General features: G+C 32.5%; 1 protein-coding gene and 1 long non-coding RNA gene across 2 annotated transcripts; one reads left to right on the top strand and one right to left on the bottom strand.

Moving 5' to 3' along the window:
- Positions 1 to 215: 215 nt before the first annotated feature.
- Positions 216 to 1,346, top strand: LOC107923687 (LOB domain-containing protein 25). Its single transcript, XM_016853862.2, has 2 exons — positions 216 to 832; positions 932 to 1,346. The coding sequence occupies exons 1-2, from the start codon at positions 647 to 649 to the stop codon at positions 1,259 to 1,261; spliced, it is 516 nt and encodes a 171-aa protein (XP_016709351.1). The 5' UTR covers positions 216 to 646; the 3' UTR covers positions 1,262 to 1,346.
- Positions 1,347 to 3,961: 2,615 nt separating this feature from the next.
- Positions 3,962 to 9,729, bottom strand: LOC107924757 (uncharacterized). The gene is made up of 4 exons (XR_001691843.2): positions 9,315 to 9,729; positions 8,911 to 9,041; positions 8,248 to 8,807; positions 3,962 to 8,146 (listed from the first exon to the last, which is right to left on the bottom strand). It is a non-coding gene; the product is annotated as an uncharacterized lncRNA (long non-coding RNA).
- Between the last annotated feature and the right edge of the window lie 7,094 nt (positions 9,730 to 16,823).

Here is a 16,823-nt window from a genome sequence, read left to right as displayed (position 1 = left end):
TGATTAAAATATTTCTCGAAGAATATATAAAAAAGTGAAAATTTTGATTCATTAATTATTTCATTCTTATTTAAATAAATGAATAAAAAATATTATAAAATGTGGATAAATTTATTTTAAAAAATTATATTACTTGATAATGAAAAATATCTATTATAGTTAAGAATCTAAATTTATTTATTCAAAGATAATCTTCAAAATACAAATAAAAAAACATATTGGGAAATCTTACATTACTATCTGATTACGAGATTACTTACATCAAAAGCTTATTTAGAATTAGGAGGAAATACACAAGGCTCGTAAGTCGCAAGTCATAAGTTGGAATGAGATATCCTGTCAGATAATGACTAAAGTGTAAAGAGCGACAAAACTATAGTTTGTTTTGTGAAAAATCCCAACAACGAGGATGTTGTCAGTTAGGTCCACTGTCTAACAGTGAGTTCCACATTTTTCAACAATGCCACCATCGTGATCCTGTCTTCAAGTGGCCGCCTCACCAACTTCCCAGCACTAACCTTTGAAATTTTACTCCCTACAAACAAACAAAGCAGTGCCCTATCCCCCTTCTTGACTTCCCTACACCACCTTCTTTCTCCCTTATATACATATACATTGCTTCATCCCATGTAATAGTCCTCAAAAAATGGGTTTAGAATCTCTCATTGTTACAAGACCCAAGACCCATCAACCATGTGCCGCTTGTAGGATGCTACGCAGGAGATGCGACAGTAATTGCATTCTGGCCCCCTATTTCCCATGTGATGAGATGGACAGGTTTGCCAAGGTGCACAAGGTTTTTGGTGCCAGCAACGTAATCAAAATGATTCAGGTTGGTACTTGGTAATAATAAGTTCAATCTCTTGTCCTTGTTTGTTTTCTAAATCTGTGGTATTTTGGTTTATGAGTTTTCTGCAATAATATTTACCAGATGGTGGAGGAAACAAACAGGGAGGATGCTGTGAAAGCACTGGTCTATGAAGCAACAGCCAGGATGAGAGACCCTGTTTATGGCAGCACTGGAGCTATTTGCCAACTGCAGAAGATGGTGCAAGAACTCGAGATGCAGCTTGAATCAACAAAAGCTCGAGTGTTGGAGCTGCAACAGCAAAAAGATCAGCTTTGGAGCGTTCTTACGAATGTTAATCATCTTGAACTTCTTTCTCCCATTAATGGTGGTGACAACTTTTGTTTAGGTTACGATGATTCTATAGCTTATGATCCAGACAAGTTCCCTGTAGTAGGTGACTGGATCTTTTAAAGCATAAGAAAACACTAAAGATGTCGGTATATCCAAGGTATCATCTTCATTATAAGCTTATGAAGTGTATAATTTTAATGGAATACATATATATATATAAACACACAAAGAGAAATTTAAGTTGAGAAGAACTTACCATCACTCCTATCGTGTCATCGATTTCACAAGCTTTGCTGTTTATTTTGCTGGTGGTCTTTATTCCTCTAAGCTCTATTTTTAACAAAAATTTCATTATAATTAATGGAGATGAAGAGAAAAAAAGGAACTTGATAAGAAATTAACATACTTCCCTAAGATGATTCTAACGAACCCCAGAGTCAAAAAGCCTTTTTTATTGGCTTCCAAACTGGAGTTTTGTCGTAGGTACCGTCTACTGATGTTGATGCATGTTGAAAAGTTAAGAAGGAGACACTGTAACCGGAAACACCCACGAGAGGCACATGGCTTTCGGTCACTTTCTAAGTTTGGAAAAAAGAAGGAAGGCTACAACAGAAGCCTTGTCCAAATTCATGGCCCATATCCCCATTTAGTATCTGGTTGACTTGGACCACCTCCAAGCCTTGTTTGTAATACTGCGGTTGTTTTTGCTTCTCAAAAAAGTTTAATCTTGCTCAATTATTTCTTTCATGTTTTCCTTTACTCAATATAATGTTTCAATTATGTCTTTTAATATTGGAAAATCAATGGTATCTAAAATATAAATTACAAAAATCAATTATCTTCATGTAAATTTGTTACATGTGCTACACTTAAATGGGTTGCTCCGTTCACTTAAAGTTTCACCGTTCCGTTGTTAGTTTCCGTCAAATGATAGGCAACGCTAAATATGATAGTTCATCGAGGTCATGGTAAGGCCAAATCCAACCACCCTCACAAAACTACAATCACGAATGATCAACATATCCTGTTACTCTATTATATCAAATTTACTTATTCATCTAACAAGCAACGTCTTACATTGAATAATAAGCTTATCGATATAAGAAAGACATGTGATCTACAAAAGTCCTCGTAATAGAAAGGGACACAAATCAATCGTCCACTCCATCTCTCTCGACTCAACTATCTCCAAACGCTCTCTCTTTCTCCCTGTCTTCACTTTTCTTAGTCATTTATGGCTCTTAGCCTTCTAAATGAACCACCTCCAACCTTCAAACCGCAATCTTGTATCAACAAAATTAAATTGTAATTACATTATACAATTTTTAGAATAGTCAATTTTTTATGTTTTATTTTAACCTTCTATAACTGCTTTTCACCTATAACAATAACATACATAGTTATGAAGTACGTTTTTTTATTAAATTAGTTTTCCATAACAATGTATGATCTAAAATTTCAAGTAAAAATATAATTATTTCATATAAGCAAGCCTATTAACATCATTTATTAAATGAAAATGATCTTAATTAAAATATTATTTCAATAAAATGATTAAATTTCACGTGAAAAATATATTAATCATATTTTATTAACTAAAAATAATCTTCAATGAGTGAAATTAAAGATATCAATTTAAGAAACTATTAAGCTCCTTAATTAAATCCCTAAATTATCGAGGCTATATCAATAAGGTCATTTCATTATTAAAATAGTTAAATTAACCATTAAATGAGATGTCAAATCTTATGTGACATAGTTTAAAATGAAATTTTTAAAGAGAAATGAATATTTTGAAAGTCGATTAAGTCTTAACTCGATTGGCATGGACATTATTGCCGATGCAAGAGGACGTGGGTTTGAGAGCGTTGAAGCACATTATCCTCCTATTTGTGAGTTGGGGAGAAGTTATGGGTAGTTCTAAGTATTTTGTCAATAAAAGCAGATATCATCAAAACATATAATGAGATAATAATAATAATAAATGTAAAAATACTAGTTTAGAGGCTTTTGAAGCTTTTACAAAAGCTTTATCATTCACTATTTCTTTTTTATTTAATTTTTTAATTTTAATTTTTAAAAATTATGCAATAACGTTCTACTTTTTTTAAAAGTTTTCGTTTTAAATTATGCCACACATGATTTGACATGTCATTTAATGATTAAATTAACCGTTTTAGTAATAGGACATGATTGTTATAATATTGATAGTTTGAGGATGTAATTAAAACATTTTGAAGTTTGGAGACCAATTTTAAAAAATCATAGTTTAGGAATATCTAATGCAATTAACTTTTATAATAATATAAGTTATTCCATAATAGGATGTTGTTATGAATTTGAGTATACAAATGAAGACAAACAACTATCTACACATATATTTACTAGTCCAATAATCTTTTTTTGTTCTTTTTGTCTCTTCAACATTACAAAAAAAAAGTCATTTTAGTTTTCCATTTAATTTTTCACTTTTTTTAGCCTTTAAACTTGTGTGTTTATCAAATTTGTAACAACCCGTTTTTTAGTGGTGTCGAAAACAGCGATTTCGGAACTCCATTTCCGATAGTTGATAATATTTACGAGGTTAGTATAAAGGTTATTTATAGTTTGGTCCCTTAATTTTGTCAAATAGATAGTTAATTAAGATACAATAACTAAATTGTAAAAGTGGTAAAAATTAATCACTATGAAATTTTAATTAGCTAAAGGACCAATTGAGTAATTAGAACACTATATTATGACCAAATTGTGGTGGAAGTTTAATCCACTAAATGTGTTAATTTAGATTAAATTTATTTAATTATGTTTAATTAGGTTAACTATAATTAATAAATAAATTGATTAAGTATATAAGTTAAAGGATACACGAAGAGTCTGCTACCCTAGCAAGTCTAAGTCTGCCGCCGCTGGCATGAGTATCTAGGTTTTCTTATTTTTTTGTCTTTTGTTTTTGGCATTCTTTCATCTTTTTGTAAGTCTTGCTCTGCTAATTAGCCTTTAGTCCCTGCTTGATTTAAGGATTCTTTAGTTTGGCGTTCGATACCTGCAACAATGGAAACTAAATTAGCAGGTCTGACACTTAACGAAGAAGAGGATTAAATTTTGGAAATTCCAATGGATTCATTCATAGGAAGAGAAATGAGTGAATTCCAACTAGTAGGTTGCTTTCTAACAGCCAGTATAATCCACTTCCCAGCCATGAAAAGCACGATGGCAAATTTGTGGCATCCGATCCGTGGAGTTCAGATCCAGGATCTAGGAGATAAAAGGTACCTATTCCAATTTTTTCACATAATTGATATGGTGCGGGTTATAAAGGGTTCACCTTGGTTTAATAATCACTTGTTGGTTCTTTATAAGTTGCAAATGGGGGAGGACCCGTTAAAGGTGTCATTAATATTTACCCCTTTTTGGATCCAAATTTACGATGTCCCTGTTGGTTTATTTTCTGAAAAATTAGCAGTACAATTGGGTAATTTCTTGGGGAATTTTTTGGAATACGATGATGCAAATTTAGGGAAGGAGAATCGTAATTACATGCGTATAAAGGCCCAGATTGACATCAGACGACCATTGAAAAGGAAAAAACAGGTTATGTTTAATGGAAGATGTTCATATGTTAGATTTAAGTATGAGTGATTATCTCTGTTCTGTTTCTACTGTGGTCAGTTGGGGCATAGCGACTCGTTTTGTGAAGCTAAGATGTTGCTTGGGGTGGAAATTACCGAATTAGGGTGGAATCTGTCTTTGCGTGCCCAATCACGTAGAGCCTTGTCGATGAACAGTATTTAGCTTCGAAAAGATAATGATGAGAGTTGTAAAGGGGATAGGAGAAGTAATTGGATCCCAAATAATCGAATATAGAATGTGGATAACAATGGAAAGAGCAAAAAGATTATCGATCCAGTATTGGGTTTTAATCTGGAAGGGGGATCCTTATCTTCTGATAATCAAAAGGAAAATATACAGTCAGAATTGATGCAAACAATGATAAGAGTATGACTTGGAGGAAGGTGTCCTCATTGGGGAAGAGGGAAAGAAGAGAAATAGAGAAGCGAGGGACGACTTCTTGGAGAGAGAAGATATGGACTGCTTAATGGTAAGGAGCAGGAGATTGATGGAATCTAACCAATTATCATTGGCGGCTGCCAAGAGGCAAGCCGACCGAGCGCAATGAAAATCTTAAGTTGAAATGTCCGTGGTTTGGGGAGGCCACGGACGATTCCTAGACTTCGACATCTATTGAAGACGTATAATCCCTAAATTGTCTTCTTTATTGAGACAAAGCTTGGTAAAAGACAGATGGAAGTGGTGCACCGAAAATGTGGTTTTGAAAATGGTGTTGAGGTTGATTCAGAGGGCAATAGAGGAGGTTTATGTTTGGCATGGAGATTGGGTGTTTCGGTCATTCTTCGCTCTTATTCAAAAAGGTACATTGATGTGGATATTGAGGATAGCGAATTAAGAGTCAAATGGAGATTTACAGGTTTTTATGGGTCCCCGTATGCACAAGACAGGAATGATTCGTGGGATGTTTTGAGAAGTTTAAAAGTTGTTGGTAATATCCCTTGGTTTATTTGTGGGGATTTTAATGAAATAATGTATGGATCTGAAAAAAAAAAGAGAGAGAGATACCTAGGGATGAAAGGAGAATGGATCTATTTCGAAGAACTCTGGAGGATTGTCAAATGTCTGATGTAGGATATTCTGGTAGATGGTTCACGTGGGAAAGAGGCAACCTTCCAGAGACAAATATTCGAGAACGGTTAGACAGAGGAGTGGCCAATGCGAGATGGATATCCATGTTCCCGAAGGTGAAAGTGCAACATTTAGTACATTCTTTTCCAGACCATTGTCCACTTTTAACTGATACAAACAATGTAAGGAAAGATTGAGGAACAAAATTTTCAAATTTGAAGCCTGGTGGGTGTTAGATGAATCTTTTCTTAGTGAGGTTAATAAAATCTGGGAGATGTCTTCAGGAGACTTGATGCAAAAGCTAGAAAATCTGAAGAAGGGCTTAGTCAAATGGGATGGACAGATTCAAATGAACCGACAGAAGAAGATGAAGGCTCTTACGGCTAAGTTATTAGATCTATATGATACTGATAGAGATGACAATAATTTAGCTGAGTTGATTGATACAAAAATACAATTAAATTTTGAAATAGAGAAGGATGAACGGCATTGGGAACAGAGGGCCAGACTAAATTGGTTGAAATTTAAGGATAAAAATACAGCATTCTTTCACAGCCAAGCAACACAACGTAAGAAGAAAAATTGTATTCGTAAGTTGCAAACTGAGAATGGCAGGGAAACGGAGACCTTACAGAAAATTGAGGGAATCGCTCATTCTTATTTTCAACAACTATTTTCGACAGAACAAAGGGGTCCTTATGACCATTTTTTATCAAGTATTGAACGGTGCATATATGAGGAGGATAATAAATAATTAACAAAAAAATTTTCAAAAGAAGAAATTCAAATTGTAGTGTTTGACATGGACTCTACGAAGGCGCCGAGAGAATATAGATTTCCAGGACTGTTTTATCAAAAATGCTGGCACATTATTGGAGATAAAGTTGCCGATTTCTACTTACATCTTTTAAACGGTGATATAGAGGTTAGATCATTTTACTTTACAAATATTGTACTAATCCCGAAGAATTCTAGTCCTTCTAATATGATGCACTTTCCTTTGATTAGTCTTTGTAATGTTCTTTATAAAATCTTGGCAAAGACTCTTGCGAACCGTTTTCGAAGAGTGATTGGAAAATGTATAGATGCTGCACAAAGCGCTTTTGTGCCAGAAAAACTAATATTTGACGTCGTGCTGTTAGCCTACAAAATCCTGAATACGTTGAAGCAGAAAAGAATGGGGAAAAAAGGGTTCATGGCAGTTAAACTCGATATGAGCAAAGCTTATGATAGGATCGAATAGGAATTTATAAAGTAGATAATGATTCAAATGGGTTTTGCAAACAGATGGGTAGATACTATTATGCAATGTGTTACTACTGTTTCTTATTCAATGGTCATGAACGGACATCGAGGAGAGAAATTTCAACCGACTAGAGGACTTTGTCAAGGTGATCCATTAAGCCCATTTTTATTTCTTTTATGTGGTAAGGGATTATCCAGTCTATTGCGGCTGGCAGAATGGGATGGACTTCTAAGAGGAGTAAAGGTTAGCAAGAATGGTCCACCGATTTTACACCTTTTATTTACTGACGACTGTATCTTATTTAAGGAAGCCATAAGAAGAGGGGCGCATCTATTCAAAAATATATTGGAAGAATACGAACTTTGTTCGGGGCAGTGTGTGAATTTTGATAAATCAACTGTATTTTTCAGCAAAACACTTCAGAAGAAGAAAAGCAAATGGTTGTCAATTTACTGGGTGTTCGAAGTTCAAACGAGACAGAGTGCTATTTGGAATTGCCGAATATGGTGGGAAGGAGAAAGAAGAAAGCTTTTCAGAATTTGAAGGACCACTTTAAAAAACGTATTGATAATTGGAGTACCAGGTTTTTATCGCAAAGAGGTAAAGAAGTCTTTATTAAAGTAATTCTTCAAGCAGTTCCGACTTATACGATGGCATGTTTTCTATTACCTAATTCCCTTTGTGATGATCTTGAAAATATTATAACGAAGTATTGGTGGCAGAAGGGACATGGGAAAAGGGGAATCCATTGGTGTACTTGGAAAAATCTTTACTTTTTAAAAGAGAATGGCGGCCTAGGCTTTCGAAATTTGAGTCAATTTAATGTTACGTTACTTGCTAAACAAAGATGGCATTCGATTCATTATCCTAATTCATTACTAGTCAGGGTTTTAAAAGTAAAATATTATTCGCATTTGACTTTCTTAGAGGTTCAATTAGGAACTTTACCTTCACTTACCTGGAAGAGCATTTGGGCAGCTAAACAAAGCCTAAGCTAGCGAATCGGTAAAGGGAACAAAGTATCCATCTGGAATGATCGATGGGTCCAAGAAATGGAATCACTGAAAAGGTACAACAAGTTAGATAGTATGCAACTAGAATTTGTTTCGGATCTTATTGATACTACAACTAGGAAATGAAAAGAAGAGCTGATCAACAATACCTTTCACCCGGAGGTTGCTCGCACAATCCTACAGATCCCACTATCGGAATCAGTGCACGAGGACTTCCAAGTCTGGAGGGGCGAACCAACAGAGGAATACTCAGTCCGTAGTGCCTATAAACTATTACAAATTGTTAATCTGAATCCTAGTCATTATTTGTTACAGACCGAAACCAAGAAATTTTTTAGAAACTATGGAAACTACAACTACCGTCTAAGATTACAATCATAATCTGGCGTATTTCATGGAATTACATTCCTACTTTGGGCAATCTCCGGCATAGAAGATTAGTGACAAATGCCAGATGCCCTAGGTATGTTATGAAAATGAAGATTGTCATCATATTTTTCGGCAATGTTCCACAAGCATAGAGGTCTGGCAGCTATTAAACCTTACTTGGGTCACAACTTTCGTGCTTCAAAATTTCTAGGAGTGGCTCACCGTGGTTTTCAAATAAGGAACAAACGAACAATGCAGATATTTTTGTTATGTCTTATGGATACTTTGGCATTCAAGGAATCAACTTTTGCATGAACGGGTACACACAACGAGCAGAGAACTTGCACGAAAAATTCAGAACCACATGGCAGAATACAAAGGGATTAAAGTTAAGTCGACTTTATCACATACAGTGCAAAATTAAAGAAATGTGAAAGACTTACCGACCGTGAAGATCCAGTTTGATGTTGTGTTCAACAACAGAGAGTTCAAATCATCGTCGGGGTTGGTGGTCAGGGGTCTGAAGAACGAGGTATTGGCTTTGAAATCGATTATTCATCGCAATGTTGCTTCTCTGTTTGCCGCGGAAACATTTGCAGGGTTAGAAGCAGTCAAGTTAGGTATCGAAATGGGTTTACAAGAAATACAAATAATGGGCGATTCATTAACAGTAATCAATGTCATTCAACTGCAACTGATTACTTAGTTATTGGAGCAATTATCAGAGATATCCAGAGCAAGAAACCATATTTCCAGAAGATCGAGTTCAAACACATACAGAAAACAAAAAAACACAAAAGCCCATAATACCGCAAATGAGGCACTACAGAATAGCGAGAGAAATTACCTAGAGAATGAGGAACCGATTCACTGTGATATGAGAGCAGAAGAACAATGGGCAAGAAACCCAAACTAAGAAGATTGGGAGAGAACTTGTTTCTAAAAGCAGATAGCGAAGAATGAAATATTGGGCAGTGCTGTTGTCAAAAGAATAGAACAGATGGGACAGTTGATAAAAAATGTCAAGAGAGATTAATGGTTTCCAGCCGTTGGAAGATTGACTAAGGGTGTATTAGGTTTATTTTTTTCAATGCACTTTTATTTCTGTCGTTTCATTTTATTACTATTTTTCTTTTGTTGTTTTTTTAATGTTTTAATTTTAAGAATTGAGACAGGCTGTTTTGAGTTTTGGGCTTATCTTAAAAAGCCTGAACTCTTTGCAGTCTTTAGTTTAATTTCAATAAATACCCAGTCAATCATTTATCAAAAAAAAGTATATAAGTTAAAATAAAATGAAAAACAAGACATGTTTGGCTCACCTTCATCTTCTCCACGAAACCAAAAGAAAAGAATAGGGTTTGAGGGCTTTAAACTTTCGACTTATGTTGAATTCAATTTTTTTCTTATAATTTTTATATTTTTGAGGTCTCGAGAGCTTGATTTAACTAGTTTGTATACCAATTTGTAAAATTTTCAAAGTTTTCAAAAGATCCCATTGTTGATTTCTTTGAATTTTTTGGTACTAAATTTTTAGATTTTAAGCTTAGGAATGAAAATGACTAATTTGTAAAGTTTAATTTCTATTTTTTAACATAAGGACTAAAGTGCATAGATTCCAAAATTGGTGTAATATTTTCGTAATTATAGTTAATAGATGGTTATGGAAGGATGTAATTGAGATCAGTTTCGAAATCGAAGCTCAAATTTGAAAGTTATGGCAATATAGATTTTAGAGACTAAATTGAATAAAATGAAAAATTTTAGGGGCACTCAAATAATGAAATTGAATTGATACATGCATAAAATAGGATGATAAAAGATATGCAGAATTGATAAATTGAATTGAATTATTATATAGATCAAGATTTGAACCAAACCAAGGATAACCAGGGAAAAGGTAAAATTATCGATTAGTCATTGCAATTTAACTTGTCTGCCGATTTAATCAAGTTTATATGGTGTTTTTCTTTTAAATTGTTTTGTATTTAAAACTAAGAATATATATATGTTTAATTGAAATTTGGATTGTTTACGATTTGGTACAAAAGGTGAAATTTGGATTAAATTGTAAATAAATGAATATGAATTAATATGCTGGAATTACTCTAATGAACTTAATAAAGGTCTTGTACATACCGATATAGATTGATTATCAAGATCCAACATTTGTTGTGGACTCGAAGATACATGTGACACAGGTTTAGCTCAGATGAGTAACCTAATGTCGTTTTAAAGGTTTAGCCCAGACGGGTAACCTGACATATATATTTACAACTTTAGCCAAGCTATTTGATGTGTCAATATAAATATTTAGCCCGGATGGGTAACCCAACGCGAATATATGTTCAGTTCGAACGAGTAACAAATGTGGTTAATTATTGATGATTATCGAGATCCAACATTTGTTGCAGACTTGAAGATACATGTGACATAAGTTTAGTTCAGACGAGTAACCTGATGTAAGGTTTAGCCTGGATAGGTAACCTGATATGTATATTTACAACTTTAGCCAAGGTATTTGTTGTGCCTATATATAAGTTTATCCCAGACGGGTAACCTAACACAAATATATGTTCATTTCGGACGAGCATCAAATGTGGTTAGTACCAGTGTATTCAAGTTCATTTACTGAGTTTCATCAAGTAATACTGTTAATATGGAATGAGACAACGAGATGACACAGAATGTATTTAATGTTTAAATATGATATTATTGAATGATTTGAATATAAAGCTTCGGTATACATGTAATATTACTTATATTATTTTAATTGGTATGTCATATACTTGGTATATTACATGATTGGTTATGTATCAAAACTCACCTTGTTGTTGTGACTTGTTATATTAGGTAAACTTTGTCAAGTTAATTAATTTAACATGCTTAATTGTAAATCGAGGTAAGTTTCTCATTTTAATACCTATGAATTTACTAAGCATTCGTTATGCCTACCCATTATTTTTTCTTTTCCTATAGATTGCCAAATTGCGGAATATGTCAATTGGATCTACGAGAAGCTCACACTATCCACTATTAACTCGGTAGTCTTTTGATCGTATTAAAACTCGATTATGTGTGGCGTGTACATGGGTAATTATTAGTGTCAGCTTGGAAGTTACTTAGTTAGAACTTTATTCAATGCTTGATTTTGGAAAAGTAAATGCTCATGAGTATATGTGTTTGCTTTGGTAACATGTTGCGATATTTTGAATAGCACTTAAATGATATAATTGAGCATGAATTGAAAGGCTAAATATATTATTTGAATAGGTTGAAATTGAATAATTTGAATTGATAACTTTTCATGTCAAATTGTGGAAATGTTGTATTAAATGGTTTGAAATGGTTAAATGTGATTATTTGGTATGTCTTTGGAATGGTTTTATGCAGGTGTAGTTGTGCAATTATGCACCAAACTTAAGTTTTGTACGGATGACATGAAATAGGTACCAAATGACTAAATTTTTACCAAAACAGAGTCCTTGTCTCGACAATCACATTTCCTCGTCTTGACGATGTGACGTCACGACGTCGAGTGGCTTAACGTCGTGAAGTGACAAACTATTTGGCAAAATCACGTGACAAAGGTGACATCACGACGTCAACCTTGAATTTTCAAAACTTTATAATTTGATCATATTTCATGCTTGAGTTAACAAAAGAGTTTTTTGTAAGCTTGATTAATACTCGGATTTATTTATGTATCATATTATGAACATATTTAGGACTTGAATGTATGTTTAAATGACTTATTTATTGTATATTTAATGATAGTTGTTCCGGCAACAGATGTGACATCTTGTAACTCGGACCCAACGATTGAGTCGGATAAGGGGTGTTACAAAATCACCCCAAAATGGATGAAAAAGTTAATGTTTTTTAACTTTGCTAATGTGGCATACACATGGATTGTCACATGGATGACATGTTAGTATTCAATTTTTTTTAAAATTCGAAAATATATAAAAATATTTTTAAAAAATAAAAATCATTAAATTATTTAGAAAAAAATTATAAAAAATATTTTTAATATTTTTAAATTTTTAAAAAATAATTAAATGCTGACATGTTATCCACATGGTAATCCATGTGTATGTTAACAAAGTTAACGTTTATTTTTCCATTCATTTTAGGGTGATTTGACAAAAAATATAAGTTTAAGGACTAAAAGAAACAAAAATTAAATGAATGACTAAAATGACTTTTTATAAAGTTGGAGAGTTAAAAAAGTCATTATGCTTTTTTTTATGATCCTAATAATCTATCATACATTGTATTTAAAATGAAAGAAAACCAAAAAAATGATAAAATCATCAAATTTTTTGAAATTATTTTTTTCAATAAATGTGGGAAATCCATCTAATTGAAAAGTTAAAATAATTTTATAGAAAAAATTATATAAAAGAAAAAACACAATAACTTATTTGGCTATCCAACTGAATAAAAAAAAAGTCATTTTAGTTTTCCATTTATTTATTTTTTCTCTTTTAGCCCTTAAGCTTGTATTATTTGTTAAATAACCAAAAAATGGATGGAAAATTAATGTTTGTTAACTTTGTTGACTTGACATCCACATGGTAGTTTACTTGTATGCCACGTTAACAATTAATTATTTAAAAAAAAATTATAAACTATTTTTTAAAATCACACAATGAACATCACAAGTGAATTAATTCACAAACTAATTCAGAATTAATTCATCTTAGGTCTAGTCCAATGTATCATTCTTCCAATGAATACATCTATATTTCTACCCGTAAATTTTACTTATTTCACAATTTAGTTCTTAAGTCCTCAAATCAACTTATAAAAGTTACTACTTTTTTTTATACATGTATCATATTTTACCATCTAGTGTAAATTTTCATGATTTTCTCACTATTTCTTTCACAATTTATTTTTAATTCAATATTTCAAACATGAACTAGAGATAAACCTTTACCTTGTAACGAAAATTATTTACCTTTTTAGTAGAGGCCCAGTAACCTAAACAGAACACTTAAGATATACGGAACTGATACAGATGTGCATTATTATGCACTATTAATCAGAGAGCACTAAAGTGCTATACAAAGAGCACAAATGTGCTAAACGAAGAGCACTAATGTGCTAATAATAGGAAAGCACTAATAATCAGAGAGCGCACTAAGGTTCCTTAACGGCATGCCACTAATATCCTAGTAGTTCTAATCTCGTTTACTTGTGCAAATTATATCATGCACACATATCACTTTTACACTTTTTTGCATAATACTTTTTCATACTTTACAATTTAATCCTTGCACCAATAATTCGTATACTTATATCTTCACTATTTTTAATACATGTAATATATTTCTAAATTTATTATTAATCTATAATTCACTAATAATCCTTATCATGTATTTCACATAGCACTTCTATATATTTTGTAATTTAGTCCTTAGCACAAAATTTCATGTAGCAATATATTTTACTTCTAATAACACATATAACATAATTCAATACTTATTAATATTCCAAAATTCACTACAATATCAATGTTTCTCATTCTAAGTGTTATGCACTTCACTTTTCTATTTCTAATATAAAATTTCTCAAATTTACGATTTAACCCTTAATTTCCACAACTTAGGAAATAATTGTAGTTTGGATTACAAAATTCATATATTCTTTTATTTTCAACTATATGTTTTATTATCAATATTTCCTTGTGTAACAACCTGTTTTTAGTTAAACCGAAGTAGTGGTTTCGGGATCACAAATTCGAACTAAAAAAATTTAGTTTAATATTATTTTATGGTCTACAGTATGATAGAAATATCGTATAAAAATTTCGTTAAGAAATTTTACTGTTTACATGCCTAATTTGAAAAAAGGACTAAATTGCATTAAGTGCAAAGGTTGTGTTCTAATAGATAAAGGTATTAAATAGCTATAGAATTTTAAATTGGAGGTTCTTATATAGTAAATAGGCCATTAAAGTGCTCAGTGAATAGGTATGAATAGTCATCATTAGAAATTGAATGAAATATTAATGTTAATTTTGGAAATTAGTGATTAAAGTTATAATAAAGAAAATAAAATAATCTATTCTCATCATCATTCACCCAAAAAAAAAACATAGTCATGGAAGCTTGAAAATTTAGGCAAGCTTATTTTGCTAAATTAGGAATGAATATTTGTCCCGTTTTTAATGATTTATATGTTTTCAAGATCGTAGTAGCTTAATCTAGCTAGTTCAGAAATTAATTTGTAAGTCTGTTAAAGCATTAGGTTTTTTCCATTGATGAATATGCTTGAATTTTGAAGTTTGATGATAGAAAATGAATGGTTGTTGTTAGATAAACAACTTTTGTAAAGAGAATTTTGATAGAATTGTCAATTAAGGATTAAATTGAAAAAATGATAAATTTATGGTAAAATTTGTGAATTTTGTGAAATAAATGATGCTATTAATATGTATAAAATCGGCTAGGCTTTAGTAAGGATTAAATTGTATGAATTTTATTTTTCGAGCCTAGGGACTAAATTACAAAGGAATAAAAATTGTAAGGCAAAATGGTAATTTTGCCAAAATTCCATGTTGGATTAAAGCGAATGAGAATTATATTGAAATGAGTTAAATTTATTCGTATAGATCCTATTAAACCTTGTACAGAGTTAGATCGAGGTAAAGAGAAAATATCTGATTAGTCGCATTTGTATTTACATATACTTGTCGAGGTAAGTTCGTGTAATTAAATTGAGTATTTATATGTTTTAATTGAATCATATATATGTGATTTGTATAATTGCTATGTATAAATACCGATCGCATATCCGACGATTACCGAGTTCCGTTTGAACCTTAGGAATTCGTAGGATACAAATGTCATTAGGGTTACCGATTTGGTTTGGGTCTTGCATGTGTTGCGGACACACCACAGCTCGCATGAGCTTCCCCTAATTCAGCTCGCATGAGCTTTCCGTTATTCAGCTCGAAGGAGCTTCCTGTTTACAACTCGTATGAGTATACATGTATATGAATTGACAGATTACAGTTAAGTACACTTCGTATGTACTACCCGTGAATCCAATGATATTCTAAATGGTTCAACGGGCACAGTTCTATTATGAGATTATATGAGTTCGATATGAACTATTACTGGTATTTACATGAAATACATGAAATATGATTATTTGATAAATTCAACCATGTGTGTTGGAGTTTATATGTGATTTTCATGGCTAATATGTTGGTGATCATGTGTTTAGGATTTTGGCAAAATTGGTTGAGATATGCTTTGTTTGCTTACTATTTTATGGATCTATGGTAAGTTAAATTATGTGTTATACGAACTTACTAAGCTTAAATGCTCACTCTGTGTTATTTTCCATGTTTTATAGTAATTCAAAAGCTCGTATGGGTTGGAAGCTGGTCGGAGCTATTTCACACTATCCATCGGTCCTTTTGGTACTTTCAGTAAATTAATTTCGGTTATAATGGCATATATAGGCTAATTTGGCCAATGTTGGCATATAATTGTTTTGTTGAGATTAGTTACTTATATGGCTTGTGTTTGGTATATTTTGATGCACATATATATGTGTGGCCTTACCGTATTTGATGTGTGTTTAATATGGTAGAATGATGAAAAGTAAAGTGTGGTTTGAATATGCATATATGTATTTGGTCATTCAGGTAAGTTTGGATACTTGGTTGACATGTTTTTAAGTTGTCATTTGAGGTGCCTAAGAGCATATTGGTTGTATGTGGTGATATTTCTTATTTTTGGCTTGTTTTGAATGCCTTGTTATGGCTTGTTGATGTGTAAAAATGTTGAGTTAGGTTGGTGTCAGATTGGGTGAGAAATATGTAACACCCCTCGCCGGAACAGGGTTCGAGGTGTTACCCGACTTAAACTTAGTCAATCACACAAAAACTGTGCCGAAAAATTTCAATCAATTTAAACTTTTCTTTTCACATGCAATCTGTCCCATATATGGGCTTACGAGGCCCAAAACATCATTAGCCAACATAGGCCAATTCACATGGCCAAAACACTTTATCAATACAAGCCAACACCTTTGGCTAAATTATAATATCACATACTCAACATTAAAACCCTATACATGCCATAGACTCGAAATACTAGGATTTACTTACACCAATAGTGTGAGCTCGACAGTGTGATAATATCTCCGGCGAACTCCAACCCGAGCAGGTAACTGGAGTCAACTATCTTGCATCTTCTTCCCCCAAGTGACCGAATTTTTCAAGAGCTTCCTCCTTTCTTGCTCTCCTATTTTCGGCTATGATGAACAAAGATGGACAAACTTTTTCCTTTCCATCCTTTTGTTATTCTTATTATTTAACCTTTTATGACACATATCT

This window comes from Gossypium hirsutum, chromosome A11 (genome assembly GCF_007990345.1).
Source record: "Gossypium hirsutum isolate 1008001.06 chromosome A11, Gossypium_hirsutum_v2.1, whole genome shotgun sequence".
NCBI lineage: Eukaryota > Viridiplantae > Streptophyta > Magnoliopsida > Malvales > Malvaceae > Gossypium > Gossypium hirsutum.
The sequence above is the reverse complement of the archived record's forward strand: the minus strand, read 5'-3'. Positions and strand labels throughout refer to the sequence as shown.

Excerpts from the sequence above, each read along its gene's own strand:
- LOC107923687 (XM_016853862.2), top strand. The coding sequence starts at position 647 with ATGGGTTTAGAATCTCTCATTGTTACAAGACCCAAGACCCATCAACCA. Across the intron at positions 833-931 it reads ACGTAATCAAAATGATTCAG|ATGGTGGAGGAAACAAACAG; the intron begins GTTGGTACTTGG and ends AATATTTACCAG.